General features: G+C 32.0%; 1 protein-coding gene across 3 annotated transcripts in view; it reads left to right on the top strand.

Moving 5' to 3' along the window:
- Positions 1–23,893, top strand: part of TPR (translocated promoter region, nuclear basket protein) — a 58,695-nt gene that overhangs the window by 6,933 nt on the left and 27,869 nt on the right. For all 3 annotated transcript variants that reach the window (XM_063106712.1, XM_063106711.1, XM_063106710.1), the window contains exons 4-29: positions 546–642; positions 1,849–1,952; positions 2,290–2,454; positions 2,908–3,000; positions 3,412–3,492; positions 3,572–3,659; positions 4,360–4,500; positions 4,955–5,046; positions 5,323–5,520; positions 7,563–7,670; positions 8,718–8,944; positions 9,647–9,810; positions 10,278–10,411; positions 10,489–10,637; positions 11,629–11,791; positions 13,012–13,146; positions 13,656–13,796; positions 14,756–14,921; positions 16,233–16,399; positions 18,206–18,358; positions 18,773–18,889; positions 20,033–20,236; positions 20,340–20,524; positions 21,102–21,249; positions 22,871–23,008; positions 23,112–23,243. In XM_063106712.1, the coding sequence (XP_062962782.1) occupies positions 546–642; positions 1,849–1,952; positions 2,290–2,454; positions 2,908–3,000; positions 3,412–3,492; positions 3,572–3,659; positions 4,360–4,500; positions 4,955–5,046; positions 5,323–5,520; positions 7,563–7,670; positions 8,718–8,944; positions 9,647–9,810; positions 10,278–10,411; positions 10,489–10,637; positions 11,629–11,791; positions 13,012–13,146; positions 13,656–13,796; positions 14,756–14,921; positions 16,233–16,399; positions 18,206–18,358; positions 18,773–18,889; positions 20,033–20,236; positions 20,340–20,524; positions 21,102–21,249; positions 22,871–23,008; positions 23,112–23,243 (3,690 nt within the window). The remainder of the gene's footprint in view (positions 1–545; positions 643–1,848; positions 1,953–2,289; positions 2,455–2,907; positions 3,001–3,411; positions 3,493–3,571; positions 3,660–4,359; positions 4,501–4,954; positions 5,047–5,322; positions 5,521–7,562; positions 7,671–8,717; positions 8,945–9,646; positions 9,811–10,277; positions 10,412–10,488; positions 10,638–11,628; positions 11,792–13,011; positions 13,147–13,655; positions 13,797–14,755; positions 14,922–16,232; positions 16,400–18,205; positions 18,359–18,772; positions 18,890–20,032; positions 20,237–20,339; positions 20,525–21,101; positions 21,250–22,870; positions 23,009–23,111; positions 23,244–23,893) is intronic.

Here is a 23,893-nt window from a genome sequence, read left to right as displayed (position 1 = left end):
GAGCCTAGGAAAAATGTTTTAAAAATCCAAAATGTGAAGTGTTTGAATTATCGGTAATTTTTAAGCTTTTTGATACATAAATGTGAGAGAAATACAACCATTTTATTTATTTATTTATTTTTTAAAGATGACCAGTAAGGGGATCTTAACCCTTGACTTGGTGTTGTCAGCACCACACTCTCCCAAGTGAGCCACGGGCCGGCCCTAAAACAGCCATTTTAAAACTGCAGCTAGAACTGTGGTTATTAGAGGAGGGGAAAGTGGGGCAGGGAAGTTAGGGAGAAATTGGTTAATGAACACAAAGAATGAGTATGTTTTGTAATGACGAATATGCCAACTATCCTGATTTAATCATCACATACTATGCACAAATACTGATAGTCAACTCTGTACCCTACAAGAATTTATAATCAATTATGTTTCAATTAAAAAAAAAAAACAAAACTGTAGCTAGTGTTAAAGTGACAATTCTATGTTCAAGTTCCTATATTGATTGCTTAACTTAATTTTTAATTTAAATTTATTACTTACTCCTTTAATTACAGAGCCAATTTACAAGAACAAAGGAAGAATTAGAAGCTGAGAAAAGAGACTTAATTAGAACCAATGAGAGACTATCTCAAGAACTTGAATATTTAACAGGTATGAAGAAGTGCTTTAGCCTTTAACTTCATTCTTTCATTTTTCTTTTGATAGTGCTACAAGTTAATCCTCATTCTATTTCTGTTGTTGATGTTTCTTTGTTATGGATCAGTTTAGTGTAATATTCTATTGTTTCTCCTACTCATTTAAAATGTTAATCGGGTTTAAAGAAGTATCTGGAAAGTGCACAAATGAAAAATATCTCAAAGAAGTAGTAATTTGACCGAGGTTTATGCAGATTTTTATTACAAAGCTATTTATAATATGAAATTGAAAGAAGTTCAAATGTTCAGTTGTAAAGGCTGAGCTATTCTTCATGTTATGTGGACATCCTTGCTATTTGTAAGTGTTCAATGTAAGAACCTAAAAGGAGAGCCCGTATTCAAAAACAGGCTGAAGGGAGTTTAGGAGGCAGGAATATAAAATATATAAATAAAGGATATAATACAGCTGATGTATTCAGGTGAACATGACTCTTTACCACTTAATCGTTATCAAGTTCCCTTTGGTTCCTGTTTCTAAGGTTTTTTAAAATTATCTCAATAAAATAAAGGGAAGAATTTTCAGAGATTTGTGTTACTATACAATAATATTCAGTTAGGTAACTATAATTTTTCAGTCTCAGAAAAGAGTTTTTACTTCAAAGTGTTTGTTGATTATGTTGATCAGCTAGTGGTGGTTTTTAAAGGAATAATATTTATAGAAATTTGAATGTTAAGGAATATAAATAAATAGACATTTTGACTTTTGAGTAGAAGGTTTTTATATTTATCATTTTTTTAAATTTGAATGGTTATTTGTAAAATTTTAATATATCTTTCAATATAAGGAAAGTTAAGGTTAATGTTGAATATTTAGCTTAAGATACTGTATTTAAAGTAACTCATAATTCACATATTTGATTGAATGCACAAATTTTGATTTCTTTATATATTGGTTAAAATTACATTTGTAAGTATGTATGTCAGAAACAAATTAAAATAGGGGAGTTGAGTACTACTTATTTGTAGTAAAGGTTTATGTTCTTAGAGATATATTTTTGTTGTCTGGCTCTTCTGGGTGTTGATTAGTCACTATTTTTGAAATAGGGGAGTTGAGTACTACTTATTTGTAGTAAAGGTTTATGTTCTTAGAGATATATTTTTGTTGTCTGGCTCTTCTGGGTGTTGATTAGTCACTATTTTTGAATTCTCTTGACCTTTGTAGAGGATGTTAAACGTCTAAATGAAAAACTTAAAGAAAGCAATGCAACAAAGGGCGAACTTCAGTTAAAACTGGATGAACTTCAAGCTTCTGATGTTTCTGTTAAGGCAAGTAACAAATAATTCCTAATGCACAAAGTTCAATTTTTGCTTAAAACTCATCAAAACTAAATTTTAAATATAGGCAAGTATTCATACAGTAATAAAGGCTGTGTTTTGTTTTTATTGTCAGTGAATTAATCATTAGGACAATTTTAATTGAACTGTTTTGCTTATTTGAAATTTAAGTGTGTTGTAGATTTTACTAAATGTTTTCTGTTAAGAAACCATGCAAATGCTTATTTCTGTTTTAAAGTAAAATTCTGCTTGTCTTTCTTAGCTACAAACAAAATCTTTTGAATAACCATATATTTTAACTGTAAACAATTTTTTTGGATTTCTTTAGTTTCGAGAAAAACGCTTGGAGCAAGAAAAGGAATTGCTACATAGTCAGAATACATGGCTGAATACAGAGTTGAAAACCAAAACTGATGAACTTCTGGCTCTTGGCAGAGAAAAAGGAAATGAGATTCTAGAGCTTAAATGTAGTCTTGAAAACAAAAAAGAGGAGGTAAGTTAGTAAAATTATATCTTTCTTCATGTTGGGTATAACTTTGTGTGTCAGTTTATTAGATATGTATTCAGTTATGTGCCTAATTAGTTGTATTATAAAATTAGGAGTCAAATGTGGAGGACATAACTTATTAACATTTGGCCTAGGGAATCAACCCAGTTGCATGTAAATAAAAAATTTAAGGTATTCTTCTATGAATCTCGATATCTATTGTCTTACAATGTACCTTTCTTCAGATGCATGTTTAAGTAGTGGTGGTATGTTTTTGTGAGCAAAATACAAACATGTTATTTCATGAGCTATTATTTTTCATTTTCTTAAATATGTGAATTTTTTGTGAATTGCTTTTTTGGGTGGGGGTTATTTTTCTTTGGCTTGGCAGTGTAAACCTCATGTCAAATTAATTTTAGTTAATATGACATCATTCCTATCCCACTTTTTTGTTTCTAGGTTTCTAGACTGGAAGAACAGATGAATGGCTTAAAAACATCAAATGAGCATCTTCAAAAGCATGTAGAGGATCTGTTGAACAAGTTAAAAGAGGTATAGATGATCACTTTAAATAAGCTTTTTTTACAAAAACGTTGAAGCACTTATGAAGCAGTTATTTTACAAAGTGATATGTTTTAATCTGTCCCTGGCACTGTAAAACAACCAGAATGTAGCTAGGATAAAATAGAATTAGAAATAGCAGTTATGTCTTTTATCCAAAATACTGTGTAAAAATGAGTATTAGTTAATTTTAATATCTTTTCACTATTCTACTTTAAGTTTAAAAATATCTATAATATTTTATCCTTAAAATAATTCATTTTTGTCCCAAAAACTGATTTTAATTTTAGTGTTTTTATCTTTATTACTTTACAAAAATGGATTTTTTTTTTAACCTGGCATTTGATAAACATTCTATTTTTAGTTCAAACTAGACTTCTATAGTTGCGTTATTTTTTTCAGGCCAAGGAACAACAGGCCAGTATGGAAGAGAAATTCCATAATGAATTAAATGCTCACATAAAACTCTCTAACCTGTACAAGGTAAATATTCCACCACACATGTTAGTGTCCCAATGTTGCATTATTGGCTGTTTGGTAACTTTTTAAGATTAACTTTTAGAGTGCTGCTGATGATTCAGAGGCAAAGAGCAATGAACTAACCCGGGCAGTGGATGAACTACACAAACTTTTGAAAGAAGCTGGAGAAGGTAAGCATTTTCAGTTATGGGAAGATCATTTTGTTTTTTCTTAATCTTTGCGTAGATTGATGGGCTTAGAATTTAGACTTAATTTTATTAGGGACAAAATTTGGTATAGGAGAAAGATCCTTGATTTAAGAAAAACAGCTATATTTTAAGCAAGTAGTATATTTGAAAATATAGGTAGTTTCTTTCATCTAATAATCATATGTAATTTTCTGATTTCTAATGAGAAACTTTTCTATTTTCGAAATATTTACTCTGATAAGTACATATGGATTTGTAATTTGGGTACTCTTTTACTCCATAAATAAGCCTTCCTTTTTAAGTTATCAATAGCATATTTTATTTCCTTAAATTCATGCTTTCTTAAATGTTTTCCTTTATGGTCTTTTCCAGTTTCTTATTTTCCAGACTAAAGATCAAAACAGAAACCAAAGATATTCCTAGAAACACTTTTTTACCATTTGAGTTCCCTTATTTTCCTGTGGATAAGAGACATCAAAAGAGAAACAGAATCACCAGGCCAGCACATTTCAGGAGTTATAAGTAGAGTAGAGCACGAGCTTTTAGTAGATAATAATTGCCAGGTCCAGTCTATCTACAATTTAATGTCTGCTGAAGGGACATTTTATAAATGGCAAGATTTTTATAAACGGCAAGATTTTAATTGTATGTTTGAATATTATGTCTTTAAAAATGTTTTTAGCCAACAAAGCAATACAGGATCATCTTCTAGAGGTAGAGGAGTCCAAAGATCAGATGGAAAAAGAAATGTTCGAGAAAATAGGGAAGTTGGAGAAGGAATTAGAGAATGCAAATGACCTGCTTTCTGCCACAAAACGTAAAGGTATGGCTAATAGATGCTCATTAATGACTTGAAATGCTAGAACTTACCAACATAATAGTCATTTAATTTCACTAATAGTATCTCTGTCATGCTGTGATGTAGGAAACTCCATCAAGTTATATCATTAGAATTTATTTTTATTTCAAAGTTATTCTATCTGTGCCTTTACAAAATTGTCAGATGTAAGTATCATTTGATCACACATAATTGTATGTCAGTTCCGAGGATAGTGTTAGTTAAAATTATTGCATGAGTTTTACAATCGGGCTGTGTTGCATTACTTTTTGACATCATATTTTTAAAATCTTTATAGGAATTAATATGTAATATATAGTATGTGTCACTGTGTAACAAACAGTATGTGTCACTTTTACCTGTCTTGAAAAAATTATTAATGGTTTAATTTAGTTTGAGATTTTACAAAAATATATTAGATTTTTATGTGTTGGCACAGGAGCTATATTATCCGAAGAAGAGCTTGCAGCCATGTCTCCTACTGCAGCCGCCGTAGCTAAGATAGTGAAACCTGGCATGAAATTAACTGAGGTAAGAATGCTATTAAATCTTGTTAAGTTAATTATTTTCCTTCAGCAAAGGTGTTCAGATCTCTTTGAAACTTAATTCCACCAAAAAATTATTTTTAAAATCGTCTGATGATTAATGCGTCATTCTAGGAAAGGCTTTCTTTAGTTCTCAGTTCTGTGTGACATATAGTAAATATTTTCATCTTGTGTAAGTTCTAAAGAATGTTAATGAAGCTAGATAGACTACATACTTCTGTTGTTATGCTTAGATGTGAAACAATCCCTCTTCTACTTTCAGCTGTATAATGCTTATGTGGAAACTCAGGATCAGTTGCTTTTGGAGAAACTAGAGAACAAAAGAATTAATAAATATCTAGATGAAATAGTGAAAGAAGTTGAAGCAAAAGCACCGATTTTAAAACGCCAGCGTGAGGAGTATGAACGTGCACAGAAAGCTGTGGCAAGTTTATCTGTTAAACTTGAACAAGCTATGAAGGTTGGTTCCATTTCTAAATTTAAGCAGAAAAATACAAATGAGAAGTCATTTACTAAGTGGTTCTTTCTTTTGATAAGTCATTTACTAAGTGGTTCTTTCTTTAAGTGTTTCAGTCAGAAAAAGCTAAATACACTTGTCAGAGATATGGTAATTATACATTTTGAAGCTTCTCATTACATTATTAAATACCTCTAAACGCAAAATATTCTACCTGTATTCAGCTAAAATCGAGAGAGCCTTTTACGTTTTTTTAAGGCATATGGTGTGTTTTCTTTAGGATTCTCTAGTGGAAGGTAATAGCCAAATCTCCTTGGACCACTCTTCAAATTAAAGTTATAATCTCTCTTTTTAATAGAACTCTCCTAAATCTAGCATTATCATTCTTTGTGAAATGGTTATGATATTCTGTCTAGAAACTATAAAATTGACCATAGGTTTGACCATAGGTTAGAACTCCTTTTTAATGCTATTTCACTGTTTGGTGTATCTTTGTATACATTATTTTGTTATTGTTCCTTTTCATTTAAAAGTGTCAAAGAAATTCAAATAACCTTTACCTCTATTACTTTTTAATAGATGTTGATTAAAAATATTTTGGGTTTAGGGTACAACTGTTAATATTACTGAGGGAAAGTTTTATTGAGGAAATTTAGCTAAATGAATTTATATCTCCTATTCTAAACTGATAAATTTGTTTTTCTTTTTTTGGAGAAAAATATAAATAAATTATATCCTTAATTCAAAATGAAATCTTTGCTTCTATTGCAATTTACAAGTCAGCATAAATCCAGGTATACTACATCTTATACTGTTTTTATTCTGAATCAAATGCAGTCTAACAGTCTTGCTCTGATTGGGAATATGGCTTTTTGATATACACACCCCCATCCCCACTCATCACCCTTGAAGCTTGGTTTGCACAGAAGTCCCTTGAATTTAATTGGATCTTCTTGAGTTTCTCTCTGTTGAGGGTGGGGGTTCTGCCTGAAGCTTCTTTTTTTCTGAAGGAGGAGGAGGGGTAGTGAGGTAAGGGGCTTAAGAATTAGATAACAGCATCTGTTTATTACGGAAAATAATCTATTTCATTAATGTACAATAACAGTGATAAAAATCCTTTAAATGCTTTTTCATAACTGCTGAAGAATTTATAATTTCTGTGTCTTTTTATAGCTGAATTTTCTGTTTATAACATATACCACATATACTTCTGTCTAGATTTTGTAATGCTGATTTGTAAGGTTCTAATGATTTTATGACCAGATTACTTTCTTCTTTGTCATCTTAATTAATCCTGTTTCCAACTCAGATTTGTGTCATTGCTATCGTTTGTGCACCTTTGCCTATTTCATTTTGTCACATTTGTTCCTTCTGAAATTGATTTATGCATACCTTTAGGGAAGTGTGCTTAGAGGTATTTGAAAGGCTGGGATAAACATGAATCATCTTTAATATGAATAATATTTAAAACACCTAGGTGAAAACAACACATTTAAGAAACAAAATTTGTATGAGTATGAGATAAAACAAAATTTCAAAGCTGTAAGGTTTTTGTGCCTATAGCAGGTTTTTTTTTAAAAAAATAAGTCTTTTTTTGCATCTTACCCAATGTATTTTACTTTTAACATTTATTAATATATGACCAATTTAATATTGATTGTCGCCGTACTGTAGTCCTGTGGTTTTGTCTTAGTAACAAAGCCTTTGAGAGCATTTCTGTGACATCATTTGGTAATATGCTGTGAATTTGATATGGCTATAAGATTGTAGTTCAGAACGAGTTTGGTAGGGGATGGCAGATTTCCAGTCATTTTCAAACAGTGACAAGCATTATAATGATGGGAGGTATTCACTAAGAAGTAGTGTGTTCATGTTTATACAGAATTTCTGTTTTTTAGAGGCTGCTATATTTGAAAGAATATTTTTAGTTTAAAAGATTATTATGGTATTTGAGTATATATTTTTATTATTCATATACCTGTTTCATTTCTAAAGTAAGTCCTAGAAGGAATTACAGAATTTTCACTTGAATTTACATTTTAAAGGAGATTCAGCGATTACAAGAGGACACTGATAAAGCTAACAAACATTCATCTGTACTTGAAAGAGAGAATCAAAGAATGGAAATACAAATAAAAGATCTTTCACAGCAGGTTAGAATTTTGGGGGGGTTTTCCTGTTTTTTTTTTTTTTATACTGGCTGCTCAGTAATATTTAAATCAATTTGAAGGTATCTAAGATAGAACTACCACGTATGAAATTCTGATCAGTTAGGAATACTAGTCTGCAGAGTTTTAACTAAGTCATTGTTTTTTCACACTCCCCTCCCTTTTTTGTTTTTTTATAAATTCTCAAATTGTAGATACTGGTTATAATAAGTGAACAATTAAAAGGTAAAAGTTTTCTCCAACTCTTATTCCATTACTCTGCAAATCCTAGAGTATAACCAGTTAACAGATTGGTGTCTCTTCTTTCACTTACTTCTCCTTAAATGTACAAACACATGAGCATATATAAGCATATGTAAGAGTTGTTTGTTTTTACTGAAATAAAAGTGTATTTATTACTCTGCCACTTTTTTCTTTTTTAATGAGCAAGTCAGTAAATGTATATCTCTTATATATTTTTCCCTGATTTTTATGTGTGTACACACACATAAGACACACAAAAATTTCACATGAATGGCATTAAATTATATGGCTTTTCGTTTAAAAACCTAATTTCCATCTCTCCCTCTGCCCTACCATACATTACATACGTAAGCACACACACAAAATGGATATGTATGTATCTGTGTGAGTTTTATTTGATCATTGTTTTCCAAAAGTGGGGTCATTTTTCTAGAATTGTGATTTGGCTACTTTTAAATAAATTCTTTTATTATGTACTTAATTTTTTTCATTAAAATTTTTTAATTTAGATTTTAATACCTAAAATGATAAGGCTGAATGCTTTGTTTTTTAAGATAATTTAAGTTAGTACAAGTTGAGGGTTTTCATTAGTGATGTTTTCATTTGAAAATTTTAGGACTGACTAGTTAGCTCAGTTGGTTAGAATGTGGTTCTAATAACAAGGTCCAGGGTTCAATCCCTGTACTGGCCAGCCATCAAAAAAAAAGAAAGAATATTTTCATATTCTTGTAAACATTTCTAGAATCAAAGTTAATACTATTTGATAACACTTTAAAACTTCATTTTTAGATTAGAGTGCTTTTGATGGAACTTGAAGAAGCAAGGGGTAACCATGTAATTCGAGATGAGGAAGTAAGCTCTGCTGATATAAGTAGTTCATCTGAAGTAATATCACAGCATCTAGTATCTTACAGAAATATTGAGGAGCTTCAGCAGCAAAATCAGCGTCTCTTAGTGGCTCTTAGAGAACTTGGGGAAACCAGAGAAAGAGAAGAACAAGAAACAACTTCATCCAAGTATGTAATTTACCTCAGTTTGTTCAGCAGACATTTATTGAAATCTCTCGTGTGCCCCTAACGGTGTTTGAAACTGGGGATATAGTGAGTTAGGAAAAAAAATTTCAGCAATAGTACTCCCAGCCCTCCCCCTCACAAATACCTTACTACCAGGGACCTCAGTTTATGCATGAGGCAGAAAGGATAGATAATAATGATAATAAAATAGATAAATAAGTAGGTAATTTCAGGTCAATGAGATTAGTGCTGTAATAGATAAAAGCCTGTCTGTGGAAGCAAAGAGATGGAGGACCTAGCCTAGGTTTCAGGGAACAGACCAGCAGGCTTCATGGAGAATATATGTAGGAATTACTCAAGAAGGATAAAGAGTTTTTATTCCAAAAAAAAAATGTATGGTGCTAGAGGAAGGAGGAGGAATGGCTGTGAAAGCAAGGAGACTGATTTTTGGACTGAGTGGAATGGATTTCATTTTTGCAAACAAATTGTATTGCATTGGTCAGTTTGAGTACCTGAGTTCTGTATAGGGGAGATTTTTTAAATGGCCCTTAATATATCAGCAGAAGAAAAAAGAAGTGATAAGAGTGATTAAAAATCTACCCTGTGCCTAAATGGTAGACTGAGATGCTTGGGTACTTTTCAGTAGAAAATATAATTGCCTGACTCTGTTCTGTCTGTGAAATAGACTAATTTCTCACTCTGTAGGATCACTGAACTTCAGCACAAACTCGAGAGCTCTCTCACTGAACTGGAACAACTCCGTGAGTCACGACAACATCAGATGCAGCTTGTTGATTCCATAGTTCGTCAGCGTGATATGTACCGTATTTTATTGTCACAAACAACAGGGGTTGTCATTCCCTTACAAGGTAGGTTATCGTAAGGAAATATTTTAGAAATGTATATTAGGGAGTGGCTTTTGCAGCATGAGCAGTAGCCACTATAATGATAGTAGCTTCAAATTTAAATACCGTATATGATTGATTATAACATATCAATTCTGAAACATGCCACTATTTTATATATTAATGAGAGAGAAGAAATGCTGACTATCGTTGAAAAGTGTGCATCTTAGAATCAGTGAATTCGAATATTTATTTTGGTTATGTTTTTAGCATTTCTATAAATATTAATTTGTTTGTAATCAGAAACCAAAAACAATGTTTATACATTGTTTAGTAGATTCCTTGTTTCAAAACGCCTGTAATCTTACGATTTCATTTAAAGAAGTCTAGCTTATTGGTTTGGTAATGATGTATTTGCAAAGAAATTCTAGATTAAAGCAGATTTATAAAAACCAACAGAGTGTTTTATCAGTCTTTTTACTTTTCTGAAGCTTCAAGCTTAGATGATATTTCACTTGTGTCAACTCCAAAACGTTCAAGTACATCACAAACAGTTTCCACTCCTGCTCCAGTACCTGTTATTGAATCAACAGAGGCTATAGAAGCTAAAGCTGCCCTTAAACAGGTACAGATCACACCTTTGTCTTTGGGTTCGGTTTTTAGAGAACACAGTGTTGTTTTCTAATAATCTCCAATATTTAGTTGCAGGAAATTTTTGAGAACTATAAAAAAGAAAAAGCGGATAACGAAAAAATACAGAATGAGCAGCTTGAGAAACTTCAGGAGCAAGTTACAGATTTGCGATCACAAAACACTAAAATGTCTACCCAATTAGATTTTGCTTCTAAACGGTAAATATTTTTTTGTTCAAAAATTAATAGTCTAAGTGTTATATTTAAGTATTCAAATCAGTCAAATTCAAGGGTTAATTTGTAATAGTGTGCTTTTTTGTAGATCATGTTCCAGGATGAGAAGCTGTGGTGGTTTGTTTTTTAATAGTGGTTAATAATTCTCCTGGGCAGCACTAAGGGGTTAAATTTGTTTAAATAAGTTGAAGTCCATTAAGGAATGTTGCTTTGTTTCCCTTCTTGAAATTGAAGACCTGTTCATGTAGGACCTGTTGTTCTTAGGCATTTTAATTCTTTTACAAATGCACCAGAGCGTGAGAGAAATGGGAACAAATTTTATTCAGCCTTTTCTAAGTAGAAGAGAAGCAAGTGCTAGGTAATTTTAGGGAAATTCACTTCCTTGGTCACCTATAAATGAATAATAATAAATTTTCTTAATGTGGTTATGTGTTATTAGATTCATTGAATGATTCACGTTAGGACAAAATTTGTTTTTATATAATACATGATAAAAACTGGTTTTGTATGGAAATAGCAGGCAGTTACTCCTATACATCTAATAGTTCACCATCTCCAATTGGAGCACCTTTTTATTATGTTGATACCTCTAGACAGCCAAATACAATGAAGGATTATAAAGGAAAAAGGACTGTCAAAAATCCATCACTAACCATGCATAAATATCTTAAATCGCATATTGCATGTGGTGGGTGTCCGGAGTATACATTGTATTAGCATTGTTTTGAATATACTAATTGTTTTTTAAAAATGAGTAAGATTAAAAAGTTATTCAGCATAAAATACTGTGCTTGCTTAGAACTTGAATCAACCGCTAAATTTGGAGTTTGGAAAAAAGAATGGTTTTACATTATTAAATAAGCCACTTTTTCATATTCTTAATTATGTAAAATTAAGCTGTTGTGAAATTCCTCAAGGAGCTAAAATAGGATGTAGTATTTCAGGTGCTTACAGAATTATTTTTCTTTCATATAAGTTATGAAATGCTGCAAGATAATGTTGAAGGATATCGTCGAGAAATAACATCCCTACACGAGAGAAATCAGAAACTCACTGCAACTACTCAAAAGCAGGAACAGATCATCAATACAATGACTCAAGATTTGAGAGGAGCAAATGAAAAGCTAGCTGTTGCGGAAGTAAGACCAGTATCCCCCATCTTACTTGCATTATAAATGCCTTTGACATTTCTTTAGTTATTACTTTTATTTTACTGATTGATATGATTTAGATATTTGAAAGGTTTGTGGATTATGAGTCTTTATTACCTAGCTTCCAGATAGCCAATTGTGCATTAGTAGTGTGATTGTTTCTATTAAGATTGAAGAAGGAAAGAGGTTCATTTTTCATTTTTGTCCTGGACTGAGATTTCCTTATTAGACTTCCATTTCAAAATAAATTTGTAGGTAATTGTTTGTCTAAATTAATGTATTTTATCCATTCTTGCTCATCTCTAATAAAGAACTAAAAATTTCATCATATTGAATTATATTTCTGAGTTTTAACTGGAATATAAATGTCTGAAATTAATAATGCCTTAAACCATGTACTGAGTTCTGGAATGATAAAATTTTTTCTATAGTGTTTTATATTATAAAATTATCTCTCTCAACTTTTTTTGATCATTACTTGTAAGCTAGGTACAATTGTCCCCCATCTTACCTGTGAGAAACAGACTTAAGAGCTAATAGGTAGTTTGCCTATTTTTGGACTGTCATGAGATATGGGTTGGTTGGGACTTGATCCCAGGTTTTCTAATTCTGGTCTATTATTTTTATTGTACGTCCACTCCCTTTTTTAAACTGGTGGAGTGAGTTTTATGATTGATAATTTATAGGACTCATTGTGTGTAAATATGAATACTTTGAGAATATTGATTTTTATAGCACTCTCTCAAATTCCCTGAGATTCAGAGTGTACTCTTATGGGGGCAAAAAAATTTAAATAGATCAGTCATCACTTTCAAGTAGATACTCAGAAAACAATTTGGATTCTGAAACTTGAATCATTCAGTAGTATGCAGGTGTGACTATAGCATAGTTATATCATTTTGGTGTTTTACTCTGGCATTTTAGATTTTTGTTGCTATTTTTTTAAAGTCTGGTTTGTTAGAGCAAAGAAATCGTGAGTATTTGTGGTAATTGAAAGATTTTTCCTTTGATCTATTAGTATTTCCATAAATTTTTGCTTTATATTTCTATACATGAAATTGAGTTATATATCCTTATATAATAAGAAGGTATAGTCTGTAAATAGCATTAAGAAATAGTGATGAAAGAATCATTTTAACTTTATAATTGTTTTATTACATTTGACATGGCTTTCCAATGTTTTTTCTTTCACTTGTATTTGCCTCAAGGTAAGAGCAGAAAATTTGAAGAAGGAAAAGGAAATGCTAAAATTATCAGAAGTTCGCCTTTCTCAGCAACGAGAGTCCTTGTTAGCTGAACAAAGGGGGCAGAACTTGCTGCTAACTAATTTGCAAACAATTCAGGTAACCAACAAAAAGCACGTGTAGAAAAAAATTTATAAAAGTTAAGTTTAAATTAGTTTTACTCTTGTATTCTTTTTTCTTAATTAAAAAATTTATCTGTCACTTGTCATCCATTATGATGATCATTGAATTTGGGAGTTTATTAAGACATTTAAATATTTTAAATAAAACATTGAAAGAATTGATTGAAATCATGCAATTGGCAAGTTTGATCCTCAGGTGTACATTTACTGGGTCCTATACAGCTTAGCTCTTTACAAGATTAATTCTTTAGCTTTTATTTTTCCTTAAAACTTTAGGAAATCTGAGTGACTATTGTAACTTTTTTTCCTATTAAGTAGATGTTTAATATGAAAAATACTTTCTTGGTAAACATTCTAGATCTTAACCTCTACATGCAGAAATAGATTGTAATTCCATAATTCTCTGTAGCCTTTAATTTTCTTTGTATTGCTTTTTTGTTTTGACTTTTTTCTTAAGTATAACCAAAAAACTTTTCATTGTCCTAGGGAATACTGGAGCGATCTGAGACAGAAACCAAACAAAGGCTTAGTAACCAGATAGAGAAACTGGAACATGAGATCTCTCATCTAAAGAAGAAGTTGGAAAATGAGGTGGAACAAAGGCATACGCTTACTAGAAATCTAGATGTGAGTCTGTCAGTGTTCTGAGTTTCTGTTCTGTTTAGTAATTAATCTGGTGTGTGGACACACTGCCATCCAAATTCAAGCTTGATTTTGAAAAAACGTACTATGGACTCTAAAGGTTTTTTTTGCCTCTTTGTATGCTTAGTAATTTCTGGTCGGGTGCCATACGATGTGAGTTTTACCTTTTTGGGTGCTCTAGATATCTTTGCATTCCTTTAAATGTTCTTGAGCTTTGTTCTAGGGTGTAGTAAAGCTGATTAAAAATGGTTTGATTCTTCTGTGTATTGCTTTTTATGATGTATTAGGTGGGCTCAGAGGAGTGCTCAGTCTAGTACTAATTATTCTCCATTACTGAGGCAAGACCTTCCTGAGTATTAGTTTCAGTGTCCATTAAATTATGAGTTTTTTTCAGTCTGGCTGCTGGGAACAGGCATTATTCCTGACTTCCTGTGAGTGCCAAGCACTCTTCCCTCTAATCCCTTTGGATCCTTCTTTCTCCTGTCTGGTGTAATCTCCTCACATACATGAACTGATTGCTACTCTGCTGAATTGTTCAAGGAGGACCCTCTGCAGATGTCCAGGGTACTCTGTGAAGCTTTCTTCTCTCTGATATTGTCTTATGAAGTCGAGTTGCTTTAGTTACCCTGGACTCTCAGATCTGTGTTCTCAATTCAGGGAGTCTGCTAGCCTCTGCCTCTTTTCTCCTCCCCTCTGTCATAGCCTAGGAACTTTTAAGTCAGTAAAGCAGGGCAATCACAGGGTCCACCTCTTTTGTTTCCCATCTCATTGATCATGGTTGTTTTGTCTGGTTTCTTTAGTTGTTTCAGGTGAGAAGGTGAATCTGTTTTCTGTTACTGTATCCTGGCCAGAGTTCTGAGGGTCTGTAAAAAGATAACTTAGGTCTCTAGTTACTTAGGAACCTAAAAATAGTGTTTATGGGGTTAATGTATTTTTTCTTATAGGTTCAACTTTTAGATACAAAGAGACAGCTTGATACCGAGACAAATCTTCATCATAACACAAAGGAACTATTAAAAAATGCTCAAAAGGAAATCATTACACTGAAACAGCATCTCAGTAATATGGAAGTACAACTTACTTCTCAGTCCTCACAGAGAACGGGTAAAGGTAAATAAATAAAGTAGACTGATAAAATATTAAATAAAACAAATACTTTTTTAGGTTCATAATATTTCCTGTAAATAAATAGGGGGTTTTTTGTGGATGCCAATAAAGGGGGTAAAAAAAAACCACTTTTTGTATAATAAAGCTAAGTTTGTGGCTTAAATTAATAAATTGACGGTCCTATATGTGAAGTAGTTCCTTGTGGCACCTGACCCAAGGTATGATCTGAGTTTTCCAATTCTTGAAACCATTTGTTGGTACTTTAAAAATTGTTCTTTTTGGAAAGAGTTAATATTTGAATTTTTAACTCCCTCCCTTTTGAGATGAAGTTATTTACTAAACCTTTATTGATAAGGTTTACTTAAAGAAATAATTCATTTGATTTTTAAAGACTTCTTTCTAATTTTTGCTTATTGGTAACCTCAGATAAAAGATTTGTTTCATTAGGTTTTGTTTCCCTTGGTGAATATACCATTTCAAATTGTTTTAGTTCTTAGTAGAAGGGAAACAAATAAATAACATAGGAAGTATATGTATGCATACGTGCATGTATATAGACCTGATGCATATATTATAGTTACGTAATAGTCTTTTCTTGTTGATATCATACGATAAGAAAAATTCTTTTCAACCTGCAGTTTATTTCTTTTCCATGCGTTTTAGATAAAACAAAAATTGGGCTAAATGATGTAAGATTTAATGTTTTAGAGTAAGTAATGTTTAAATAACAGATTAAGAATTCAGCCCATGTCTTCAAGGAGCTACCATCAGTTTAGTGGAAATATAGCCATCTGTTATTTAACCACTGAGATCATGTTCTAAGAAATGTATTCACACAAACCTATATCATATAACCTACTAAACACCTAGACTATACAGTATAGCCGTTGCTCCTATGTGATAATTCCTTGCACTTATGAAGTTAAGAAGGCTGTGATGTCACTAGGCAATACAAATTTTTCAGATCCATTATAATCTTATGGGACCACTGTCATGTTTATGGTCTGTCATTGACTGAAACGACATTATGCTGTGCATGATTGTATTTGATGTTCTTTTAAATATTTTTTAATTTCTATAACATTAGATTTCAAATATTTGAATTTTTTTGAAGAAGTAGCATAATGACAAAGCAGCTATTACTTTTTATCTTGGTATTCAGCATGGATTAAAATATACTTTCTAGATAGTTAAGTACTTCTATATTTGACCCTTAATCCTAATTTTACAAACTCCTTGATAATGATTATCTCTAAAACCATTTAAAATGTTAATTTAAAGTGTTAGTTTTAATAGAGCTGATCCATCTTTTAGGTCAGCTTAGTGACAAAGAAGCTGTGGATGATCTTCTGAGTCAGCTAAGGCAGGCAGAAGAGCAGGTAAATGACTTGAAGGAGAGACTCAAAACAAGTGCCAGTAATGTGGAACAGTATCGAGCAATGGTTACTAGTTTAGAAGAATCACTGAACAAGGAAAAACAGGTATGTCTGGTTCTGAATTCTATTTGAACATATTTATTAACTTTTTCTTTTTTAATTAGGAGTCTGCTATGTGTAAGGCACAGTGGTGTGAATTGGACTGACGTCATTGCCCTTACCTCTTGAAAGTGCTCGAATCTAATAAGCCAGATAAAACAAAATCATGCAAAATCCATAAAGCAAGGGGGAGGGTATCATTGCTGTAGGAAAGATACAGATCAGATGTTGAGGAGAATGAGAGGTAAAGAAGGTTATTTGTCTCTTGGGTATGCGTGGCTTCACAAGAGAGATGACATTTGCAGAGCCTTGAATGAAGGTATCAACTGGATAGTCAAAGGTATTCCATGTCATAGGAGCCCCCAGCCAGGCTAGAAAGGCTTCAGGTGATGACAGTTTGGCTAGCATACTGAATTTATGAAGTGAAATAGTGAGGGATACAATTAGTTGAGAACCAAATATGGAATGTTTTAAATGTCATGTTGTATTCTGTAGGTTTATTAAGAGCCATTGATTTCTTTAACATGTTGTAACCAGAAGGTTTTTTTAATCAGAAAGATTAATGTGGTAGATTGGAGAATATAAAGTTCATTTTGTAGGTTATAGAAGTCTAGGGCCACAATTTTAAAAGATCCTTTTGTGGTTTGCATCTGTGGAACTCAAAAATGTGTGAGGAAAATGCCTTTCAGTGGTAGCACACATGGATTTGGGAAATGGATATGAGAATTGAAGGAGAATTGAGAGATTGGAAATTTTATTTCAAAAAGAGAAAAATGGCTAATAGCCAAGTTGACAAACAGAGGTAAATTATGCTGGTGTTACACTTCTTGCTGTGTAATGGAGACACAACAGAGGTTACTCAAAGCAACATGAATGTAATGAGAAGTTCGAACGGACTGCACCTCAGCAACTCCTCTGTTAGAAGGAGAAACTGGGTACAGACCCAACTCAAAGTTAGCTTCTGTTTTTATTGTAAAGACAGGGAAGTTTCACAAGAAAAATCAGTTGTCAGACATCAGCTATGTGACAGTTGTTATCCATGGCTAAGTATATCTTAAACAATGGAACATAGTAACATCATTAAAACTAACAGCATGACATAACAAAGTACAATTAGTGAAATGTTAAGCTAGTTACACTGTGATCATTATCTTTAACTTAAGATATGACTATTTTTATAACAGCTAAAACAATCATTGCATTCCTATGATTAGATCTATATGTGATTGTACCTTAGGTTTCCATTAACAAAAAGTTTTCCTTACAGCAAACATATCTCACATATTTTCCTACAGCAATTCTTTTCAAATCTCTTAATGAAATCAATACATGAACAACTAGTTAACAATCAGTGTATACAATCCCTTACCTAAACAGTGATTAGAGTTGATTCCATTGGCTCTTGCCCTCTATCTTGCTTCCTGGCTGAGGACTTTTGTCCCATAAGGATTTTTAGCTAAAGAACCCTGTCTAATAATCAAATGAGAATCATAATTTCTAACCCTCTATATGCTGGTACATTTGCATGATGTTTTTTTAATCTGGGTTTTTTTTGGGGGGGGGCGGGGTTGGTGGCTAGCTGGTATAGTCTGAATCCATGGCTTTGGTGTTATAAGGCCATGCTCTAACCAACCTAGCTAACTAGCCAGCCCATTTTTTAATCTTTTAATCAGCATTTGATGGATTCTTTTTTTAGAGTAAGGCAAACATTAATTTTAGTATTTCTCAAATTTATTTTAGATTTGGAGAAAGTAATTGCATAATTTTAAATGCATATAATTTTTATATCCTACTGTTTTTAATATGGTGAAGGTGACAGAAGAAGTACGTAAGAATATTGAAGTTCGTTTAAAAGAGTCAGCTGAGTTTCAGACACAGCTGGAAAAGAAGTTGATGGAAGTAGAGAAGGAAAAACAAGAACTTCAGGATGACAAAAGAAAAGCCATAGAGAGCATGGAACAACAGGTAAATTAGGTTATTAACTATATTAGTCTTTTTTTGTATAAGGATTTGAATTCTTTTATCTTGCTCATTAGTCATCATTCAGATCATCTAGACAGAAATTTCTTGAACACAAAGCCAACAGTTTTAGTGTTATGTTTTTTTTATATCTGTATACATTTCCTTTTGAAAGTTTAGACTATATAGAGAAGTAGGTATTAGTGCTATTTTTTCGAAGTCTGAGACTTGACTTTTGCAAGCATTTGTAGGGAGTGGATATCTAGTTATAAAACTTATACAGTGGATTATATCAGGTCATTGCTGTTTTAAATTTAGCAACAGTCCTTTGGGCTGATTGGATCCTTAAAAATCTGACTTTAAATATTTCCAAGTAAGTTTGTAGTTAAGTCTGGTTTTAATCTTACTCTTTCTATTTAGTTATCTGAGTTGAAGAAAACACTTTCTAGTGTTCAGAGTGAAGTACAGGAAGCTCTTCAGAGAGCAAGCACAGCTTTAAGTAATGAACAACAAGCCAGACGTGACTGTCAGGAACAAGTAAGTATTGCTCTCCTAGCTGGATATTGAGAAAAGAGCTTTGATCCTAGAGATTGACTCTTAGAGTATATTCATGCATTTGGGGACTGGTGGATCTCACAAAAATGCAAGATTATTTCTACTTTTGTGGAACCTCGGACTCAGCTGAAAGGTATAGATCAAGGCTAAAAGTAAATAGTACAATATTTGTTAACAAAGCCATCTTGACAAACAGGAAAAAATATAAAAATTATAAAAATAAGAGTAGGTGAATGATTGTGTACTTGCTGTCATCTGTGAACATTTTTTTACTATTGCAGCCCTTAACTAGATCCGGTTGAAAACTAACTGTATTAATAGACAAAATAGTTAAGAGATACCTTCCCTTGACAAAACAAGGTCCTCGTGATAACATTTTTATTGCATTGCTGAGTTTGCACAGATTTCTATACAACACTTTTCACAGAACTTTTAAAAAATAAAACTTTATTATTTTAAGTATGTATATATATATGCACACACATGTGATAATAAAGCTTTTTATAATTTTCTATGAATAAGAAATGAGTAAACAAGAGAGTAGGAGTTATTAAAATGGTAGGATGGGAAAGGAATACATGTAAGGATATTGATATTGTTCTCATTTTTAAGTTGAGTGTATATTTGGTTAGTATTCTTTATTGCTTACATACATGTATCATTTATATATGTCAGTGTTACTTAAAAAATGGAATGCAGGGAAGAAAGGCTTCAAAAGTAAATCAGATAAAAATGAATTATCCTTGGCTTATTGCCAAACATTATAACATTCTAAACTAAAGCCAAATACTGTATCTGCAATTCAGTATCCAAATAAATGATTTTCATTTCTTTTTGTTCTCTTTTAAGTTTTTGTATGTGTGTGGGTGTGTTTTACATAGCTGAGTTACATTTAGCTTTTCATTTGATAAAGTTGGTTCCAAATTGATACACCTTCTTCTAAGTTTCATTTTTAACAGCTATTTAATATTTCAAAAAGTAAATATAACATAACTTTTAATTATTCATCTATTGTGGTACATTTACTTTTTATTCTAAAAATTCAATGTGTATCTTTTTCAAAAGTGCTGACTAGATTTATGGATTTTTAATCTTTTGTGTCAATCGGGGAATAATTTCTTGCAGGCTAAAATAGCTGTGGAAGCTCAGAATAAGTATGAGAGAGAGTTGATGCTACATGCTGCTGATGTTGAAGCTCTGCAAGCTGCCAAGGAACAGGTTTCAAAAATGGCATTAGTCCGCCAGCATTTGGAAGAAACAACTCAGAAAGCAGAATCACAGCTGTTAGAGTGTAAAGCATCTTGGGAGGAAAGAGAGAGAATGTTAAAGGTATTATTGTAGATCATAATAGAATGTTCTGGAGAATTGAAAGAGTGGGGTTTTTTAATATACATTGAAAAGTCTGCTATTATGATAGACTTTTGACTTACAGGATGAAGTTTCCAAGTGTGTGTCTCGCTGTGAAGATCTAGAGAAACAAAACAGATTACTTCATGATCAGATTGAAAAATTAAGTGACAAGGTAGTTGCTTCAGTGAAGGAAGGTATACAAGGTCCATTGAATGTATCTCTCAGTGAAGAAGGAAAATCTCAAGAACAGATTTTAGAAATTCTCAGGTAAATCAAATACATTCTTAATGTTTTATTTCATGGTGTAACAACTATGAAATGAAAATGCAAATGCATAAATTAGTGAAGGGTGTTATATACAATTTAGATATAAAGCTCATTCTGTTTTATTGGCCAACAAACCCCCTACCACTCAATTAGTGGTCACTTTCAACATTTTAGACATATTAAATAAATGGCTTTAAAGTTGAATCTGATAGTGAGAACTTGAGCAGGTTCCACTTAAAAAACTAAATGCCCTTCAGGTCATTTTTAAAGGAATACATTTCTTAAGCTGAGTGTAATGAAAAATAAAATTTATCTCCTATTGTTATGTATTATTAATGAAAGCATGAAAATTGTTATTAAAGTGAGTGATTTTTGTCATCTGTAAAATTAGAGTTATGAAAGGCAGGCTGTTTAGCTCAGTTGGTTAGAGTACAGTGTTATGATACCAAAGTCAAGAGTTCAGATCCCTGTAGTGGCTAACCACCAAAAAAAAAAAAAAAAAATTACAAATTTTGAGATGTTATGCTATTGGCTTTTTAAAAATTAGAATAGAACCTTAACATATGTATTCTTGTAGATTCATACGACGAGAAAAAGAAATTGCTGAAACTAGGTTTGAGGTGGCTCAGGTTGAGAGTCTGCGTTATCGACAAAGGGTTGAACTTTTAGAAAGAGAGCTGCAGGAACTGCAGGATAGTCTAAATGCTGAAAGAGAGAAAGTCCAGGTACGTGTTAAAAGAGGGAAGTTCATTTATATTTCTACTGTTTAACATAACATAAAATTTAACTTGAAATAGCATTCTATCTAAACTTGTAAGTTCATTAAATATTTCTTAAACACTGATACAGTATAGTGGTTAAGAGTGAAGGCTCTGTAACCAGACTGCCTGGTTTCAAGTTTAGCTTGATAGATTAGCTGTGTACCCTTGGGTGTATTTTAACTTCCTTGCTCTTAGTTTCCTCATTTATAATATTTGGATGATTATAGGATTAAGTGAGTTAGTGCACATGAAGCATTTATAACTATATGTGGTATGTAGTGTATGCTTAATATAATAAATTTCAGCTTTCTTAATTTATTATAGTTGTCATTGTATATACATCTGTATAGTCATTCTAGGATAAAATAATAAATTGAAACTGCTGCAAAAATTTCTTTCTCAGTAAAGGAGTAGAAAATAGTCAAAACTAACAACCAAAGAAAGGAAAAGAAGGTGCTGTAGTAAAATGGGTGGTTATAATACAAGTTTGACTCTTTAACCCATACTATCACCAAAAAGTTTATTTATGAGTTATCTCATTCTGAAGAGATACAGTCATATACACACACATCTAGAAGGAAAGAAATTAAGACCTTAAAACATTTACCTTATTTTAACTAAGTCAAATGACTGGTAGTGAGAAACCATTGAACCTGGACAAAGTGAATAATTAAATTTATGGGATTTATGTTTTCAACAGAAATTGACATTTCTAGAATTATGTCCTGTTGAGAAAACAATCCAAATTCAAATGTATCTTACCATGGAAATAATAAACAGATCTTCCAGTTCATTGATGTTAACACTTGGAGGAAAAAGGGCAAAATCAGCATTTCTAACAAAGATTGCATATTGTTACAGTCTTTTCTCCTTTTGAGATTTCTTTGGGCTATGGAAATGCAAATACTGTACTAGAAAATGCCCAGCCCACAAACAAATTTGGAAAGGAAAACCAAGTCTTAGCTACAGAAGGAAAAGAGTGAAGAAGTAACACACATATCAAAAATAATATCTGCCCAAGCATGAACAGTATAGCATGAAAACCATGAAATATGCTATAGCTTTCAAAATGGTGGGGGAAGAAAGTAATGTCATGTGCAAAAAGAAGGATAATTAGACCCAATGAGAAGATAAAAAATTCTCCATAGTTAAACAAATATTCAGTAAAATTGCTTAAAACATGATGAAACAACAGTACAAAATGAGGCATTTCTGAACTGGAGAGAAAAAACAGTCAAAATAACATCATTTTAGAACTTAATAAATTCAGCGCAGCAAGAAAAAAGTAGATACAGAAAGATAAATAGAGATGTAGATTGATGTTTTAATGTTAATTCTCCTTATCCGTTGGTAGGATTTGTAGTGTCTTTTTACCTTCATCTTTGTAATTTCTTGCATTTTTTTGAACTCTGCAGTTAGCATGCATCACAAAAAAATAAACATGTAAACTTACAAATATTTAAGTTTTAAAAGTTGGAATTTAAATCCTCTCTACTTTGTTGTAGGGAAGATTAGAATAGGTAGACAAAGGTAGCTCTTCAACTATTGTTAGATGTTGATGTATATATATGTTTGAAATCTTTAGGTAACTGCAAAAACAATGGCTCAGCATGAAGAACTGATGAAGAAAACTGAAACAATGAATGTAGTTATGGAGACAAATAAGATGCTAAGAGAAGAAAAGGAGAGGCTTGAACAGGATCTACAGCAGATGCAAGCAAAGGTTTATAGCTTAGTAATCAAAAGTAGAAGCATGTTATTATTTTTAATGATGTCATAAATGAATTTTTACATTTGTTAAAAAAAAATATTGGCACTATTTTCAGGTGAGAAAACTGGAGTTAGATATTTTACCCTTACAAGAAGCAAATGCTGAGCTGAGTGAGAAAAGTGGTATGTTACAAGCAGAGAAGAAGTTATTAGAAGAGGATGTCAAACGCTGGAAGACACGGAGCCAGGTAAACACAGTTAATTCCGTTCCAAAACATGGAAACATCTTGATTTGAAATAATAGGGTAATATTTAGGGTATATTTAGGTAATAAAAATATTCGAAGAACTAGTGAAAACTATTGCGTGTTTATCGTGAAAGTCTAATGTCTATATGTGACAGATGTTAAACTTGTAACTAAATTTTTTTTGAAATTTTGGATACATTTTGTATATTTTTCAAAGGGTTCATTTATTTGCCCTAATCCCAAAGTTTTAGGCTTTCATTTCATCTCCAAAATACTTTTATGTATGAAAATAGGAATTTATATAGTTTATTGAAGCATTTTGAGAAGACTTGTTCACTGGGGCCTTTTTGGGGGGATGAAACCACATAGCATAGCATGGTTAGAAACTCCAGCTCTGTATTCAAATAGAAGGTTGGAAATATGCCTTGCACATACTGGTTATATGACCTTTGAGAGTTTCATAACCTCCCAGCTACAGTTTTCCTCATTTGTAAAATGAGGATATAGTACCACTTGTTATGTGGCAGAAATTAAATATTATATGTAAAGCTGTTCACCAAGCACCTGGCACCTAGAAAATGTATTAGAATGGTAACCATTATTATCTGAATAGGACTGTATAATTTTTGAGCCCATTTATTCCTGTTTTTA

The sequence above is a fragment of the Cynocephalus volans genome, chromosome 8, assembly GCF_027409185.1.
Source record: "Cynocephalus volans isolate mCynVol1 chromosome 8, mCynVol1.pri, whole genome shotgun sequence".
NCBI classification, from domain to species: Eukaryota; Metazoa; Chordata; class Mammalia; order Dermoptera; family Cynocephalidae; genus Cynocephalus; species Cynocephalus volans.
This window is presented reverse-complemented; position numbering and strand designations above follow the sequence as displayed.